Below are 15,904 nucleotides of genomic sequence, written 5' to 3'. Positions count from 1 at the left end.
TGGGCATTTTTGGTCGGGACCCTTCAGGTGACCTGAAAAGTAGCCTATCCACGTCCTCCAGAGATGCTGCCTGACCCGCTGAGTGCCCCCGGTAATAGAAAAGACCCAGTTCCTCACAGCTGTCAACCATGGGAAGCGACTTCCCTTCAAGAATCCCTGACAGTGACTCCTCTTGTTCCCCCTTAAGCTGGCGTGTGTGTGCATGTTCTGGTAAGGCCACTGCCCACTTAGACTGTGTTGGACAACTCACCGAGTGGACAGCTTCGGTACTTCCTCAAGGTCCGCACTGCGTTTGCGACCATGTGCTGCAAGAGAGATGAACAAGATTGCTCGTCGGCATCAAATGTCAAGATCTTTATTTTGACATGAACAGCAAACTGTAGACATCCTGCTCTTGGTCAACTTTAGAAATACAGAGCGTGGGAAAAGGGCCTTCGGCCCCCACAGAGTCCATCCCACCCAGCGATCATTGATTCACCGGCACAGTCATACACACAAGGGACACCTCGCGAAACACAATTAACCAACAAACCTGTGTATCTTTGGAATGTGGGAGGAATCCTGAGCACCAGGAGAAAACCCACGCGGTCACGATGAGAACGTACAACCTCCGTACAGGCAGATCCGTAGTCACGGGCGAACCTGGGTCCCTGGTGCTGCAAGGCAGCAAATATACCGCTGCGCTACTGTGCAACGTAACCGTCATCTGATAACACTCCAGTGAGGTGGTTTACTGGTTCGAGGTGCGGTGTGTGGAGGTGGTCCCTTGCATTGCACACATTGGTCTCTTGAGTCCCAACTAACACGGTGGATGCCAGTGACAACTCTCCCCCCTTAGGCCGAGGATCCTGTGGAAATCACAAGTGACTAAAATGGAGAAGGCAAAACGCTGGGAGAAACTCAGCGGGTCAGGCAGCATCTGTGGGGGGAAATGGACAGATGACATTTCGAGTCGGAACCCTTGTTAAGAGTTGAACGGACAGTATCCTAGCTAGGTTGGGACCCTCCGAGTGTGAGGATGGGCCCCGACCTGAAATGTGTCAATAGACAATAGGTGCAGGAGGAGGCCATTCGGCCCTTCGAGCCAGCACCGCCATTCAATGTGATCATGGCTGATCATTCTCAATCAGTACCCCGTGTCGGAAGGAACTGCAGGTGCTGGTTTAAACCGACGATTGGCACAAAAAGCCGGAGTAACTCAGCGGGTCAGGCAGCATCTCTGGAGAGAAGGAACGGGTGACTTTTCGGGTCGAGACCATTCTTCAGACCTAAAATGTTGTCCATCCATTCCCTCCACAGATGCTGCCTGACCTGCTGAGTTCCTCCAGCACTTTGCGCTTTGCTTCACACATCCAGCATCTGCAGTGCCTTCGGACTAAAGTGCATCATTTTGTTGCACAACAGGGTGCCTGTAAAATGCCGACAGCCTGCAGCTGGAACAGCTGGAACAGCTGGAGCTGTGGAGAGCCGCTTGCCAGGGGAACAATCCATTTAGCAGTCACACTGAATCATCCTCCGGCCCTTGAGGACACTCACTGTGTTAAGCTGGGAGAGCAGACAAACTGTTTCCACCGTTGCGTTGTTCCACAGAGTGCTCGACTGTGCAGGTCTCAGGAGTACAGTTCAGTGAAATGAATGCAGGCGGAGAGGAGCCAATGTTCACGGCCCCTGGCAGCGGCTGGTTGCCGATCATCATATCCCCGATCATCACGGACATCCATTCTCCCGAAGACCGCCAACCCCACAGCTATGGTACGGCTGCCGTTTCCATAAGTGATAGGGGCGGGATTAGGCCGTTCGGCCCGTCAAGTCTACTCCGCCATTCAATCAAGACTGAACTATCGTCTCCTCGCAACCCCATTCTCCCGCCTTGTCCCCATAACCCCTGACACCTGTACCAATCAAGGATCTGTCTATCTCTGCCTTAAAGATATCCACTGACTTGACATCCACAGCCTTCCGTGGCAATGAATTCCATAGATTCACCACCCTCTGACTAAATAAATTCTTCCTCATCTCCTTCCTCTAAAGGAACGTCTTTTAATTCTGAGGCTGTGACCTCTGGGTCCTAGACCTTCCCACTAGACTCTCCCACCAGACTCTCCCACTAGACTCTCCCACCAGACTCTCCCACTAGACTCTCCCACCAGACTCTCCCACCAGACTCTCCCACTAGACTCCCACTAGACTCTCCCACTAGACTCTCCCACCAGACTCTCCCACCAGACTCTCCCACCAGACTCTCCCACCAGACTCTCCCACCCGACTCTCCCACCAGACTCTCCCACCAGACTCTCCCACTAGACTCTCCCACTAGACTCTCCCACTAGACTCTCCCACTAGACTCTCCCACTAGACTCTCCCACTAGACTCTCCCAATAGACTCTCCCACTAGACTCTCCCACCAGACTCTCCCACCAGACTCTCCCACTAGACTCTCCCACTAGACTCTCCCACTAGACTCTCCCACTAGACTCTCCCACTAGACTCTCCCAATAGACTCTCCCACTAGACTCTCCCACTAGACTCTCCCACTAGACTCTCCCACTAGACTCTCCCACCAGACTCTCCCACTAGACTCTCCCACTAGACTCTCCCACTAGACTCTCCCACTAGACTCTCCCACTAGACTCTCCCACTAGACTCCCCAACAGACCCTCCCACCAGACTCTCCCACTAGACTCTCCCACTAGACTCTCCCACCAGACTCTCCCACTAGACTCTCCCACCAGACTCTCCCACCAGACTCTCCCACCAGACTCTCCCACTAGACTCTCCCACTAGACTCTCCCACCAGACTCTCCCACCAGACTCTCCCACCAGACTCTCCCACCAGACTCTCCCACCAGACTCTCCCACCAGACTCTCCCACCAGACTCTCCCACTAGACTCTCCCACCAGACTCTCCCACCAGACTCTCCCACCAGACTCTCCCACTAGACTCTCCCACTAGACCCTCCCACCAGACTCTCCCACTAGACTCTCCCACTCCAGTCTTAAGTAAACCCCCCAGGTCATTGTATCATGCTCCTGAGAACCATTGTGCTTGCTGAACCGATATCTTAGCCAAGATTAATAACTGAGTCTTGGGAACTCTCTGTGCTGTGTTACTCTCTCCCTGCGGCAAAAAGGGAAAGGTTTCCTTCAATTAATTCAGTATTAAAAATATGAAAGCTGCCACAGAGTTTTGTCATGCAGCGCATAAACCACAGTGTTCTCATACATTATTGATCACCGTACCTGTCTCTGGGGACCAATTCTAAGTCTAAATTCTTGCACAGATCGTGACTGTCTGCAAAATTCATAACACAGTGATTAGCAGCTGCTTGCAGTGCCATTCCATGCGGAGTTCTTCAGGTGTCTGAGTAGTTTTGCCTCTCTCGATGAACTAAGTTATACCATTCAAGCTAGCTCACTGCAAAGTTTTTCACTGTGGTCTTTTCACTAAAGCTTTTCACTCTACCTGGGTTCACGTGACAATAAACTAAACTAAACCAAAACACAACGAAACAAATCTCACTTCCTTTCGTTGTATTATGAAGGAACTGGGTGACATTGTGTCAGAAGATAGTTTAGTTTTTAGTTTTAGAGGTACAGCTTGGAAACAGGCCCTTCGGCCCAACGGGTCCGTGCCGACCAGCGATCCCAGTGTACATTAATCAACGCCACCCTACACCCACTAGGGACAATTTTTACATTTTATACCAAGCCAATTAACCTACAAACCTGTACGTCTTTGGAGTGTGGGAGGAAACTGAAGATCTCGGAGAAAACCCACGCAGGTCACGGGGAGAACGTACAAACTCCGTACAGACAGCGCCCGTAGTCGGGATGGAACCCGGGACTCCGGCGCTGCATTCGCTGTAAGGCAGCAACTCTACCCCTGTGCCACCGTGACCGCTTGAATGGTATCACTTAGTTCATTGAGAGAGGCAAAACTCTTCAGACACCTGAAGGTCTCCACATGTAATGACACTGCAAGTTCACTTGGACCCAAGACTTTGCCTGAACATTGTAAATTGGGTGGGGTTGCTGAACTGTGAACTGTGCTGAAACGCTGTCCATTTGTAAACCAGGTGTACTGTGCTAGAACATTGTTTATTTGTAAACTGGATAATGTACTCATAAGTGATAGGCATAGAATTAGGCCATTCGGCCCATCAAGTCTACTCCGCCATTCAATCATGGCTGATCTATCAGTCCCTCCTAACTCCATTCTTCACCCTTGTTCCTATAACCCCTGACACCTGTACTAATCAAGAATCTATCCATCTCTGCCTTAAATATATTCACTGACTTTGCCTCCATAGCCTTCTGTGGCAAAGAATTTCACAGAATTCTACTGTGCTAGAACATTGTCTATTTGTACACTGGGTGGTGTCCGGTGCTGGAACACTGTTAATCTGTACACTGGGTGGTGTATGGTGCTAGAACAGTGTTAATCTGTACACTGGTTGGTGTACGGTGCTAGAACAGTGTTAATCTGTACACTGGGTGGTGTATGGTGCTAGAACAATGTTAATCTGTACACTGGTTGGTGTACGGTGCTAGAACAGTGTTAATCTGTACACTGGGTGGTGTATGGTGCTAGAACAATGTTAATCTGTACACTGGTTGGTGTATGGTGCTAGAACAGTGTTAATCTCTACACTGGTTGGTGTACTGTGCTAGAACGCTGTTAATCTGTACACTAGTAGAGTATGGTGCTAGAACACTGTGCATGTGGACACTGGGTGGTGTCCGGTGCTAGAACAATGTTAATCTGTACACTAGGTAGTGTACTGTGCTAGAACGCTGCATGTGGGCACTGGGTAGTGTACTGTGCTAGAACAATGTTAATCTGTACACTAGGTAGTGTACTGTGCTAGAACACTGTTAATCGGTACACTGGGTAGTGTACTGTGCTAGAACACTGCATGTGGGCACTGGGTGGTGTATGGTGCTAGAACCGTTAATCTGTACACTGGGTAGTGTACCGTGCTAGATTTGTACGCAGGGAAGTGTACGGTGCTAGAACACTGTGCATGTGTACACTGGGTGGTGTGACGGTGCTAGAACGTGGCAGATGGTGCCAGAACTTTGTCCATTTGTAAAGTGGTGCAGTACAGGGTGGGTCCATCGTCCATCTGTGTATGGGATGGTAGAGTGCCCAGTAAACACTCGGGCGTTTGGGTGTGGCAGTGTGGAAACTGTTGCTGTTTTATCCTGGAGCAGAGAGAGAACTACTCACCATTTTCTCAAAGTTCACCAGGTGATTCAGGAATGTCTTGTTGCCTTCGTGAATGAAAGTCATGTCTGGAAAAATCACGAAAGGTAAAATGACTGAGATTTCTGCGGTAATCTCCCAATAACGTGAACACTGTGACTGTTTAGTTTTAGTTTAGTTTAGAGATACAGCCGGGAAGGTGGCTCTTTAGCCCACCAGGCCCGCGCCAACCAGCAGTCCCTGCACACGGGCCCTGTCCTACGCACACCAGGGACAATTTACAATATTTTACCGCAACCATTTAAAAACCTACAAACTTGCACGACCATGGAGTGTGGGAGGAAGCCGAAGCACCCGGAGAAAACCCACGCGGTCACGGGGAGAACGTACAAACTCAGTACGGACAGCAACCATAGTCAGGATCGAACCCAGGTCTCTGGCGCTGAAAGGCAGCAACTTTACCACTGGACTGGACATTGTACAGGGCCCTAGTGAGACCGCACCTGGAGTACTGTGTGCAGTTGTACAGGGCCCTAGTGAGACCGCACCTGGAGTACTGTGTGCAGTTTTGGTCTCCAAATTTGAGGAAGGATATTCTTGCTATTGAGGGCGTGCAGCGTAGGTTTACTAGGTTAATTCCAGGAATGGCGGGACTGTCATATGTTGAAAGACTGGAGTGACTAGGCTTGTATACACTGGAATTTAGAAGGATGAGAGGGGATCTTATCAAAACATATAAGATTATTAAGGGGTTGGACACGTTAGAGGCAGGAAACATGTTCCCAATGTTGGGGGAGTCCAGAACCAGGGGCCACAGTTTAAGAATAAGGGGTAGGCCATTTAGAACAGAGATGAGGAAAAACTTTTCCAGTCAGAGAGTTGTGAATCTGTGGAATTCTCTGCCTCAGAAGGCAGTGGAGGCCAATTCGCTGAATGCATTAAAGAGAGAGCTAGATAGAGCTCTTAAGGATAGCGGAGTCAGGGGGTATGGGGAGAAGGCAGGAACGGGGTACTGATTGAGAATGATCAGCCATGATCACATTGAATGGTGGTGCTGGCTCGAAGGGTCGAATGGCCTACTCCTGCACCTATTGTCTATTGTCCATTGGACAATCTACTGGAATATTTAGTCTTCAAAGATATTCAATCAGTTGTCAAGCACATTGGGATGTCCTGAAATGGATGTGCAAGGTGCTACAGAAATGCCACGTCTTTCTTTGTGTGCTATTCATCATCTCTGCCAGTGAAGGTCCTGCACTGCAACTCCAGTGCCGACACTGGGAATCCCCTCCAGCTTCTCCTCTGGATGTTTTTCCAGTGCTGGCTTAATTTTGTCGACAGCATTCTCCTCCCACCTCCCTGGTGGACATCCGACGTGGGCAAAGAGGGCAGCCGTCCCCATCCGCTGGAGAGAACTCCTCCCACTGGATCTGTACCTCATCCCAGGATCGTGCTTGTGCAGCGGTTAGTACCGCTGCCTCCTGGACCCAGCCGACCCAGTCTCAGCCCTGACCTCCCGGTGCTGTCTGTGTGGAGTGTGCACGTTCTCTCCGTGGCTATGTGGGTTTCTACCCCCACCTCCCAAAGACCCGCTAGTCGGCAATTTAATTAGCCGTGGTAACAGAGTAACTCTGGGTGGCGGAGATGGGCGTAGGATCGGGAACAGGATGCAGGGATATTAATGGGGGGGGGGATGGGATTGAACTGAGGGCCAGTTTGGATTTGATGGGATGAATGGCCATCTGTATTGTAGGAGAACAGTTTAACAAATAAAAATGTGCAGCAGCTACTAATAAAGTACTGCGTGGGTTTTCTCCGAGATCTTCGGTTTCCTCCCACACTCCAAAGACGTACAGGTTTGTAGGTTAATTGGCTTGGTATAAATGTAAAAATTGTCCCTAGTGGGTGTAGGATGGTTTTAATGTGCGGGGATCGCTGGGCTAAAGGGCCTGTTTCCGCACTGTATCTCTAAACTAAACTAAAAAAAAAATAAACTAAAGAGAAGAGAATGGAACTTAGAAACAAAGAACTGCAGGTGCTGGTTTATACAAAAGATAGAAGCAAAGTGCTGGAGTAACGCAGCGGGTCAGGCAGCATATCTGGGGACAAAGGATGGGTGACGTTTCGGGTCGGTACCCCCCTTCAGACTGACAAGTCTGATGCCTGAACCTGCACTTTCTCCAGAGTCGCTGCCTGACCCGGTGAGTTACTCCAACACTTTGCATCTATCTTTAGAGAATGGAAGACAGACACAAAATACTGGAGTAATTCAGCGGGTCATAGAAACATAGAAAGTAGGTGCAGGAGTAGGCCATTCGGCCCTTCGAGCCTGCACCGCCATTCAATATGATCATGGCTGATCATCCAGCTCAGTAACCTGTACCTGCCTTCTCTCCATACCCCCTGATCCCTTTAACCACAAGGGCCACATCTAACTCCCTCTTAAATATAGCCAATGAACTGGCCTCAACTACCTTCTGTGGCAGAGAATTCCACAGACTCACCACTCTCTGCGTGAAGAAATGTTTTCTCATCTCGGTCCTAAAAGACTTCCCCCTTATACTTAAGCTGTGACCCCTGGTTCTGGACTTCCCCAACATCAGGAACAATCTTCCCGCATCTAGCCTCTCCAACCCCTTAAGAATTTGATATGTTTCAATAAGATCCCCCCTCAGTCTTCTAAATTCCAGCGAGTATAAGCCTAGTCTATCCAGTCTTTCTTCATATGAAAGTCCTGCCATCCCAGGGATCAATCTGGTGAACCTTCTCTGTACTCCCTCTAAGGCAAGAATACTCCCTCTAAGGCTAGAATCCTTAGAGCAGCATCTCTGGAGAAAAAAGGAATAGGTGACATTTGAAGTCGAGACATTTCCTTCAGAATGGAACTTATTTGACACCTCTTTCTAAGAGTTTGCACAGGGACACAGGACCTCGATGCCGCGGGGTTTGATGAAGTCGCGACCAAGAGGAGATTGGGGTGAGGGATATTTCCTAGATTGGTCTCACCTTTCAGTAACAGGGGGACAAAAGGAATAAGAGGAGGCTTCATCCTGGCAATGGTGTCTCTGTAGGTTTTGTGATTTCTTGAGGGATCCTGCAAGACAGAAAAGTGTTGTAATTGTCAGCTCTCGTGTGCAATGGCAGCCCTAGTAACCATTGTGGAATTGGCCGCCCTGCTAATTATTGAGCTCGGGTTTCCCAATGCCAAGCCTTGCTGCCACCATTGAAGATTGGCCAGAGCGACCGGGAGCCTGGTTGAAATTGAGCCAAAGTCCATTGGAAAGTTATTTACTGGCGTGACCAATACTGGAACCCACAGACAAGTGGTGGGGAAGTGAGAAGTACCTTGGCTGGACTTTAAATATTCCACCTCCTCTATATAACCGTGGTTTCACGTACCACGTACACCAACACTATCCTACACACACGAGGGACGATTTACATTTATACCAAGCCAATTAACCTGCAACCCTGCACGTCTTTGGAGTGTGGGAGGAAACCGGAACACCCAGAGAAAACCCACACAGGTCACGGGGAGAACGTACAGACTGCGTACAGACCGCAGCCGTAGTCAGGATCGAACCCGGGTCTCTGGCGCTGTAAGACAGCAACTCTACCGCTGCGCCACCGTGCCGCGCCAATCTCTACAAGGTCACCCAATCTCTACAAGGTCACCCCATTGCCTCTTATGCTCGAGGGGGAAAAAAGTCCCAGCCTCTCCTTATATCTCAAGTTCTCCAACCCAGGAACAACCTTCGGATTTATTTTTGCACCTTTCCAGTTTATTGTCAACCTTCCTGTAGCAGAATTGTACATACCTCATTGAAACTCACAGAATAATGAAAGGCATGGATAGAATGGATGTGGAAAGGATGTTTCCACTGGTGGGAGAGTCTAGGACCAGAGGTCACAGCCTCAGAATTAAAGGGCACTCTTTTAGAGGGGAGGTGAGGAGGAACTTCTTTAGTCAGAGGGTAGTTAATCTGTGGAGCTCATTGCCACAGAAGGCTGTGGAGGTCAATTCAGTGGATATTTTTAAGGCAGGGAGTGGGTGTCAAGGGTTATGAGCAGAAGGTAAGAAAATGGGATTAGGAGGCAGAGATCAGCCACGATTGAATGGCGGAGTAGACTCGATGGGCCGAATGGCCTAATTCTACTCCTGTAACTTGTGAACTTGTGAGTCCAATTGTGGCCCTGCCGACCGCCTTGTACCACTGTCCCAATGACCTGACCGACGAAGGCAAGCATGACCAACACCTTCTTCTGACAAGCAAAGGGATTCAAAGAGATCGTAACTGCAACCATCACCCCCCACAATCCAGTTCAGAGCCAGGTGCCGTGGATTACTTACTGTTAAACTTTCAAATTTCTGGAAGAGCTTTTTACATTTTGCAGGGAGTTTCTGTGGAGCAAACAAGACAGAGTTGAAATCAGGATTTAGTGGGGGGGGGTTTTGGGGAAAATCAAAATCGTTTAAATGGAGGAAATTGGAAATAAAAACAGGAAATGCAGGAAACACTCTGTGGAGAGAGAAGCAGAAATTGTTGCTTCAGACCAGAGAATGGGAGGATATTGATGTGGAGTTAACCGGTCTCTATGTCCACAGATGCTGATGGATGTCAGTGTGTTTTACACATGTGCTGGTTTTCTGCTGTGGAAAGGCAAGGTAGATTAATAAATCAAATCAGACTCCACTGGTGGGGGAGTCAAGGACCAGAGGTCATAGCCTCAGAACTAAAGGGCGCTCTTTTAGAAGGGAGGTGAGGAGGAAGAAGGTGGTGAATCTGTGGAACTCATTGCCACAGGAGGCTGTGGAGGCCAAGTCAGTGGATATTTTTAAGGCATAGTACGGGTGCCATGGGTTATGGGGAGAAGGTTAGAAAATGGGATTAGGAGGCAGAGATCAGCCACGATTGAATGGCGGGGTGGACTCGATGGGCCGAATGGCCTAATTCTACTCCTGCAACCTGTGAACTTGTGAGTCATAGAAACATAGAAATACATGCAAGAGGAAGCCATTCGGCCCTTCGAACCAGCACCGCCATTCATTGTGATCATGGCTGATCGTCCCCAATCAATAACCCGTGCCTGCCTTCTCCCCTTATCCCTCGATTCCGCTAGCCCCTAGAGCTCTATCTAACTCTCTCTTAAATCCATCCAGTGATTTGGCTTCCACTGCCCTCTGTGGCAGAGAATTCCACAAATTCACAACTCTCTGGGTGAAAACGTTTTTTCCCACCTCAGTTTTAAATGGCCTCCCCTTTATTCTAAGGCTGTGGCCCTTGGTTCTGGACTCGCCCAACATTGGGAACATTTTTCCTGCATCTAGTCCAATTTCATCTTGGATGTTATTAGTATTTTGGGGGTATCTGTGATCTAGGTTGGTAAAAGAGCCGTTGAAAGTCCCATCAGTAGGGGGTGCTGGAGGACAAAAGATGGCCCCCTCCCTCTGTCACTCCCCCTTTCTGCCCTTTAAAAACAGTCTAGCTTTTCTCTGATTTACTGAACCAATGCAGCCGATGTATTTCCAAATCTTGCTCTGCTATTGAGCTCCACCTTTCCATTCTGAGCTCTCAGAAGGGGCAGAGAGAGCCAGATGGTTGGAGGAAAGGATTCCAACAGCTCCTGGTTTGCATCGAAGCTGGGTTTGGCAACTAACTCTGCTGTAGACCGCCAGAAATTGCCGAGCAATTTACAGAGGCCACATTAACCTGCGGATCGTCACCTCTTTGGGACGAAACCAGAGCATCCGGAGGAAACCCACGCGGCCACAGGCAGAACGTGCAAACTCCACACAGACAGCACCCGAGGTCAGGATTGAACCCGGGTCCCCGATGCTGCAAGGCAGCCGCTCTACCACTGCACCACTGGTGTTAAACCCGTCTGCAAAAAGCACAAACACCTCTTCATCCAAATGATTTTCCTCTCAACCACTCGTCCAACTCACTATCAGATAGCAGATACTGTAACACCAAAGGCAGCCAGCGACTGTGGTAGATTAGTCAATAATGTGTACACCCCTTTTAAGGCAGAGATATAGATTCTTGATTAGTACGGGTGTCAGGGGTTATGGCTGCATGTTGTATCAGATTCTCAGCCCGTCACCACCACCTCGTAAGTTCCAGGCACAGACCAGGCCATTCGGCCCATCAAGTCTACTCTGCCATTCAATCATGGCTGATCTCTATCTCCCTCCTAACCCCATACACCTGCCTTCTCCCCAAAACCCCTGACCCTCCAAGGAAAACTTTCTGGAACTGCCAATTGCTCTGCAGGAGATACAGAATGGCACAATCGTTGAATAGTGCGGGTGTCAGGGGTTACGGGGAGAAGGCAGGAGAATGGGGTTAGGAGGTTAGGAGCGATAGATCGGCCATGATTGAATGGCGGAGTAGGCTTGATGGGCCGAACGGCCTGGTCTGTGCCTGGAACTTATGACCGCGGTGAGGGTGATGGTGAATGAGCGTGTAGGTGGGCCTGTAGTGACTGCGGTACGTTCCACTCACCTCCCAGGTCAGGCAGAGGCGGCTGACTGCCGGGTTGCACAGGCCCATGACAATGGCAAAGAACGAGAACAGGTTCTGCTTCTCCTTACAGCTGCAAGAGAGACAGAGCGTCAGGGTTGGCATCAATCACAGGGTGGGGGGGTGGGGGGGGGGGGGCAACATTCACATCAATGAAGGAACAAGGAACTGCAGATGCTATTTTACCAACAAAAAAAAAAGACACAAAGTGCCGGAGTAACTGAGCGGGTCAGGCAGCAATCAGTCTGAAGAAACGTCCCGCTCCCAATCCCAATCCAAAACATCGTCTATCCATGTTCTCCAGAGGTGCTGCCTGACCTGCTGAGTTGCTCCAGCATTTAGTGTCCTTTCCATCTTTTCATCGAGGGCCTTGGTCCAACCATCTACGTATCAACAACCCCACTCACCTGTAGCAGCCTGCAACCTAGCAACCATCGTCCCTGTTCCTCCTCTCTCCCAGCTTTCACCCAAGCGGCCACTACGATCAGTGTGAAGAAGGGGATAAGGGTCGGCACGGACTCGGGGGGGGGAGGGGGGGGAGGGGGGGAGGAGGGGGGAGGAGGGGGGAGGAGGGGGGAGAGCCTGTTTCTGCGCTGTATCTCTAAATCCAGAACCAGGGGCCACAGTTTAAGAATAAGGGGTCGGCCATTTAGAACTGAGATGAGGAAAAACTTTTTCAGTCAGAGAGTTGTGAATCTGTGGAATTCTCTGCCTCAGAAGGCAGTGGAGGCCAATTCTCTGAATGCATTCAAGAGAGAGCTAGATAGAGCTCTTAAGGATAGCGGAGTCAGGGGGTATGGGGAGAAGGCAGGAACGGGGTACTGATTGAGAATGATCAGCTATGATCACATTGAACGGCGGTGTTGGCTCGAAGGGCCGAAGGGCCTCCTTCTGCACCTATTGTCTATTGTCTAACTAAACTAATCTAAAGGCCAGGAGCCGGGTGACCTCTGCTGCTGTGGGTGCTGCTGTGGGTCCCGTGGCGGTGCCCAGCTCTCCTCGTCCCCACCCTCCCGCGGTCACGAGCCGCCATCGCAAACCCAGCACTTACAAGGCGGCCATGTTGATGAAGTTTTTGAGCAGCTGGACGCGTTTGCCCAGCCGTTCGCACATCAGCATCTCGGTGGCGACCCAGTGCTGCACCTCGCTGCACCGCTGCAGCGCCAGCTCAAGGTTCGCCGTACGCTTCCGAATGCTGTCGTTCCGGAACACGTAGTGGATCAGCTCCAGCTGCAGGCAAATCAGAGGCCCGGGTAACATGGTTAGATTTGTTTAGTTTACTAAACGAATGGGGAGGAATGGAGAAGGCAGGAGAATGGGGTTAGGAGGGAAAGATACATCACCCATGATTGGATGGTGGAGTAACCTGATGGGCTGAATGGCCTAATTCTGCTCTTAGATCCTACTAGACCAAGTGGACCCGTTGGGCCCAAACCTCTCCTGCATTGGTGCCCACCTACACGCTCATTCACCATCACACTCACTGCGGTCACTACAGGCCCACCTACACGGTCACGTGCACCGGGGTACAGTGAACAGCTTTCTTGTTGCGCACTGACCAGTCAGTGGAAAGACAGTTCATGATTACAATCCACAGGGAATAACGTTCAGTGCAAGATCATAATAAAACGGTTAGTGATTCCCCTTTAAGCGGTTTGCAATAACCGATAACATCAGGGTGATGTTTGTGAATGCTGGGGTCCATAAGTTCATCTATATATTAAAACTCTTGTTTGCTATCTTGTTTGTGACTGAACTTCAGCCAAAACGGTCCACGACAGCGTAACAATTGTAGGCCCACCTTACTCACCGTTGTCACTTTAGTGATAATGCAGGTAGTTTTATTGAAATCGGTGTTATATTTTTTAAGTTAATCACATTTTAAAGTTTAAAAGGAGGGGAGGGGGAGAGTGTTATACTTCGTGGTCCGGTACCTGTTGTACCTTTGTTGTGACTCTGGACGGACCACAAGTACACGTGTATAAAAGGTTACAATGCTGGAGCTCAACTCCAGGCTGTTTATTCCGTGGCCGCCTGCATCCAGAGTGACCGCCTAATCACACCCATCACTTATATACACAGCCATACAAAGTAGTCCTTGGATGCACAAAGTAGTCCCAGCAATATCACAACATCCCCCTTGTCTTATATAAAATTGTTCTCTTTACCATTCGAGGGCTAAAATATATTTAACAAACAAAACCAAAACACCATTGCTTTTTGCAAACAAAACCAATAACACAACTAAACACAATTAAACACAATTGCTTTTTTCGCCATCATGGTGGTCACTGCTCTGCGGAATTTCACCCATCGCCGGGTGGTCACTCACACCGTGTGGTCACTCACACCGTGTGGTCACTCACTCCGTGTGGTCACTCCACAGATATATACATATATACAAAAACATCAAATATAATACATTAAGCTTTCAGTACACAGATCACTACACAGGTCATTAAACACAAAATAATCATTTTGTTCCATATCTTCCCCTCAAGAAGACGTGCTGTGTAGATCAAACGTAGTGTAGGCTCTAGATGCTCCACCACCATGATTTGCCTGCCACTGCTGGGCTCCCACTGCTGGGCTCCCACTGCTGGGCTCCCACTGCTGGGCTCCCACTGCTGGGCTCCCACTGCTGGGCTCCCACTGCTGGGCTCCCACTGCTGGGCTCCCACTGCTGGGCTCCCACTGCTGGGCTCCCACTGCTGGGCTCCCACTGCTGGGCTCCCACTGCTGGGCTCCCACTGCTGGGCAGGCTCCGCCCACAGGTGCTCCCGGCAGCTGCCGCGCAATTCGAACGCGCTGCCGCTGCCTCGGGCCCAGGGCCGTCCCGACTCTACGGTCGACGCGCCTGGGTAAGTATGTAGTGCCTCGGCCTTACCGGCCGCCGCACCTCCGCGGGTGGTCGGTCCCAACGGTCGCCGACCCCCTCCGGTCGCCGCACACCTCCGTGGGTGTCGGTCTCCTCCGGGGCTCTCCCGGTCGTCTCCGTGGGTGTCGGTCTTCCCCGTTCACCGCACACCTCCGTGGGTGTCGGTCTTCCCCGTTCACCGCACACCTCCGTGGGTGTCGGGTCTCCCGGTCTTCCCCGGTCGCCGCACACCTCCGTGGGTGTCGGGTCTCCCGGTCGCCGCACACCTCCGCGGGTGTCGGTCTTTCCCGGTCGCCGCACACCTCCGTGGGTATCGGGTCTCCCGGTCGCCTCCGGTCTCTCCCCCGCGAAGCAGTCGCAGGCACCTAATCTCGGGCCTGCACAGGTGCTGGGGCGCGATGTGGGCCTTCCCTTCACACACCGCCCTCAGCAGCTTGCAGCGTCACGTCGGCAGCTCGCCGCTGACTACTGAGCAGGTAAGTATACCTACATATATTGGCCCCTTACCGAGCGGGAAACTTTTTTCGTTCCTCAGGGCTCTATCTTATCTTCCTGTTAACCTTTTTGCTGGGTTCCTTTTTGTTAACCTTCTTTTTTTTTTTTTTTTCGTACGCACTTGTTAACTTTTTTTCTTGGGGTTTTTGTTATTTTCCTTTTCTAGGCTAAACACCCAAACCGCTGCCACCATGTTGGACTTCGTGGTCCAGTACCTGTTGTACCTTTGTTGTGACTCTGGAAGGACCACGAGTACACGTGTTTAAGATGTTATCATGGTGCAGCTTATACTCCAGGCTGTTTATTCCAAGGCCGCCTGGATCCAGAGTGACCGCCTAATCACACCCATATACACAGCCATACAAAGTAGTTCTTGGATACACAAAGTAGTCCCAGCAATATCACAACAGAGGGGAGGAGGGAGGAGGAAGGGAGGGGGGAAGGGGGAGTGGGGGACAAGGGAGGGGGGGGTTGAAGAGAGAGGGGAGAGGAGAGGGTGCTGCACCAATGCAGGAGAGGTTTGGGCCCAATGGGTCCACTTGGTCTAGTAAGATCTAAGAGCAGAATTAGGCCATTCAGCCCATCAGGTTTCTCCGCCATCCAATCATGAGTGAAGTATCTTTCCCTCCTAACCCCATTCTCCTGCCTTCTCCCCATAACCCCTGACACCCGTACCAAACAAAAATCTGTCAATCTCTGCCTTAAAAATATAAATTGACTTTACCTCCAAGGCCATCTATGACAATGAATTCCACAGATTCACCACCCTCTGACTAAATAAATTCCTCCCCATCTCCTTCC

The 15,904-nt window shown here is 50.4% G+C and overlaps 1 protein-coding gene across 1 annotated transcript in view; it reads right to left on the bottom strand.

The window, feature by feature from the left end:
• rapgefl1 (Rap guanine nucleotide exchange factor (GEF)-like 1) overlaps positions 1 to 15,904 on the bottom strand; it is a 108,983-nt gene that overhangs the window by 7,100 nt on the left and 85,979 nt on the right. The window contains exons 11-16 of the mRNA XM_078424438.1: positions 12,782 to 12,960; positions 11,713 to 11,803; positions 9,558 to 9,608; positions 8,213 to 8,300; positions 5,231 to 5,295; positions 251 to 305 (exon numbers count right to left, since the gene is read on the bottom strand). Of these exons, the coding sequence (XP_078280564.1) occupies positions 251 to 305; positions 5,231 to 5,295; positions 8,213 to 8,300; positions 9,558 to 9,608; positions 11,713 to 11,803; positions 12,782 to 12,960 (529 nt within the window). The remainder of the gene's footprint in view (positions 1 to 250; positions 306 to 5,230; positions 5,296 to 8,212; positions 8,301 to 9,557; positions 9,609 to 11,712; positions 11,804 to 12,781; positions 12,961 to 15,904) is intronic.

The sequence above is a fragment of the Rhinoraja longicauda genome, chromosome 29, assembly GCF_053455715.1.
Source record: "Rhinoraja longicauda isolate Sanriku21f chromosome 29, sRhiLon1.1, whole genome shotgun sequence".
Lineage (NCBI taxonomy): Eukaryota > Metazoa > Chordata > Chondrichthyes > Rajiformes > Arhynchobatidae > Rhinoraja > Rhinoraja longicauda.
The sequence above is the reverse complement of the archived record's forward strand: the minus strand, read 5'-3'. Positions and strand labels throughout refer to the sequence as shown.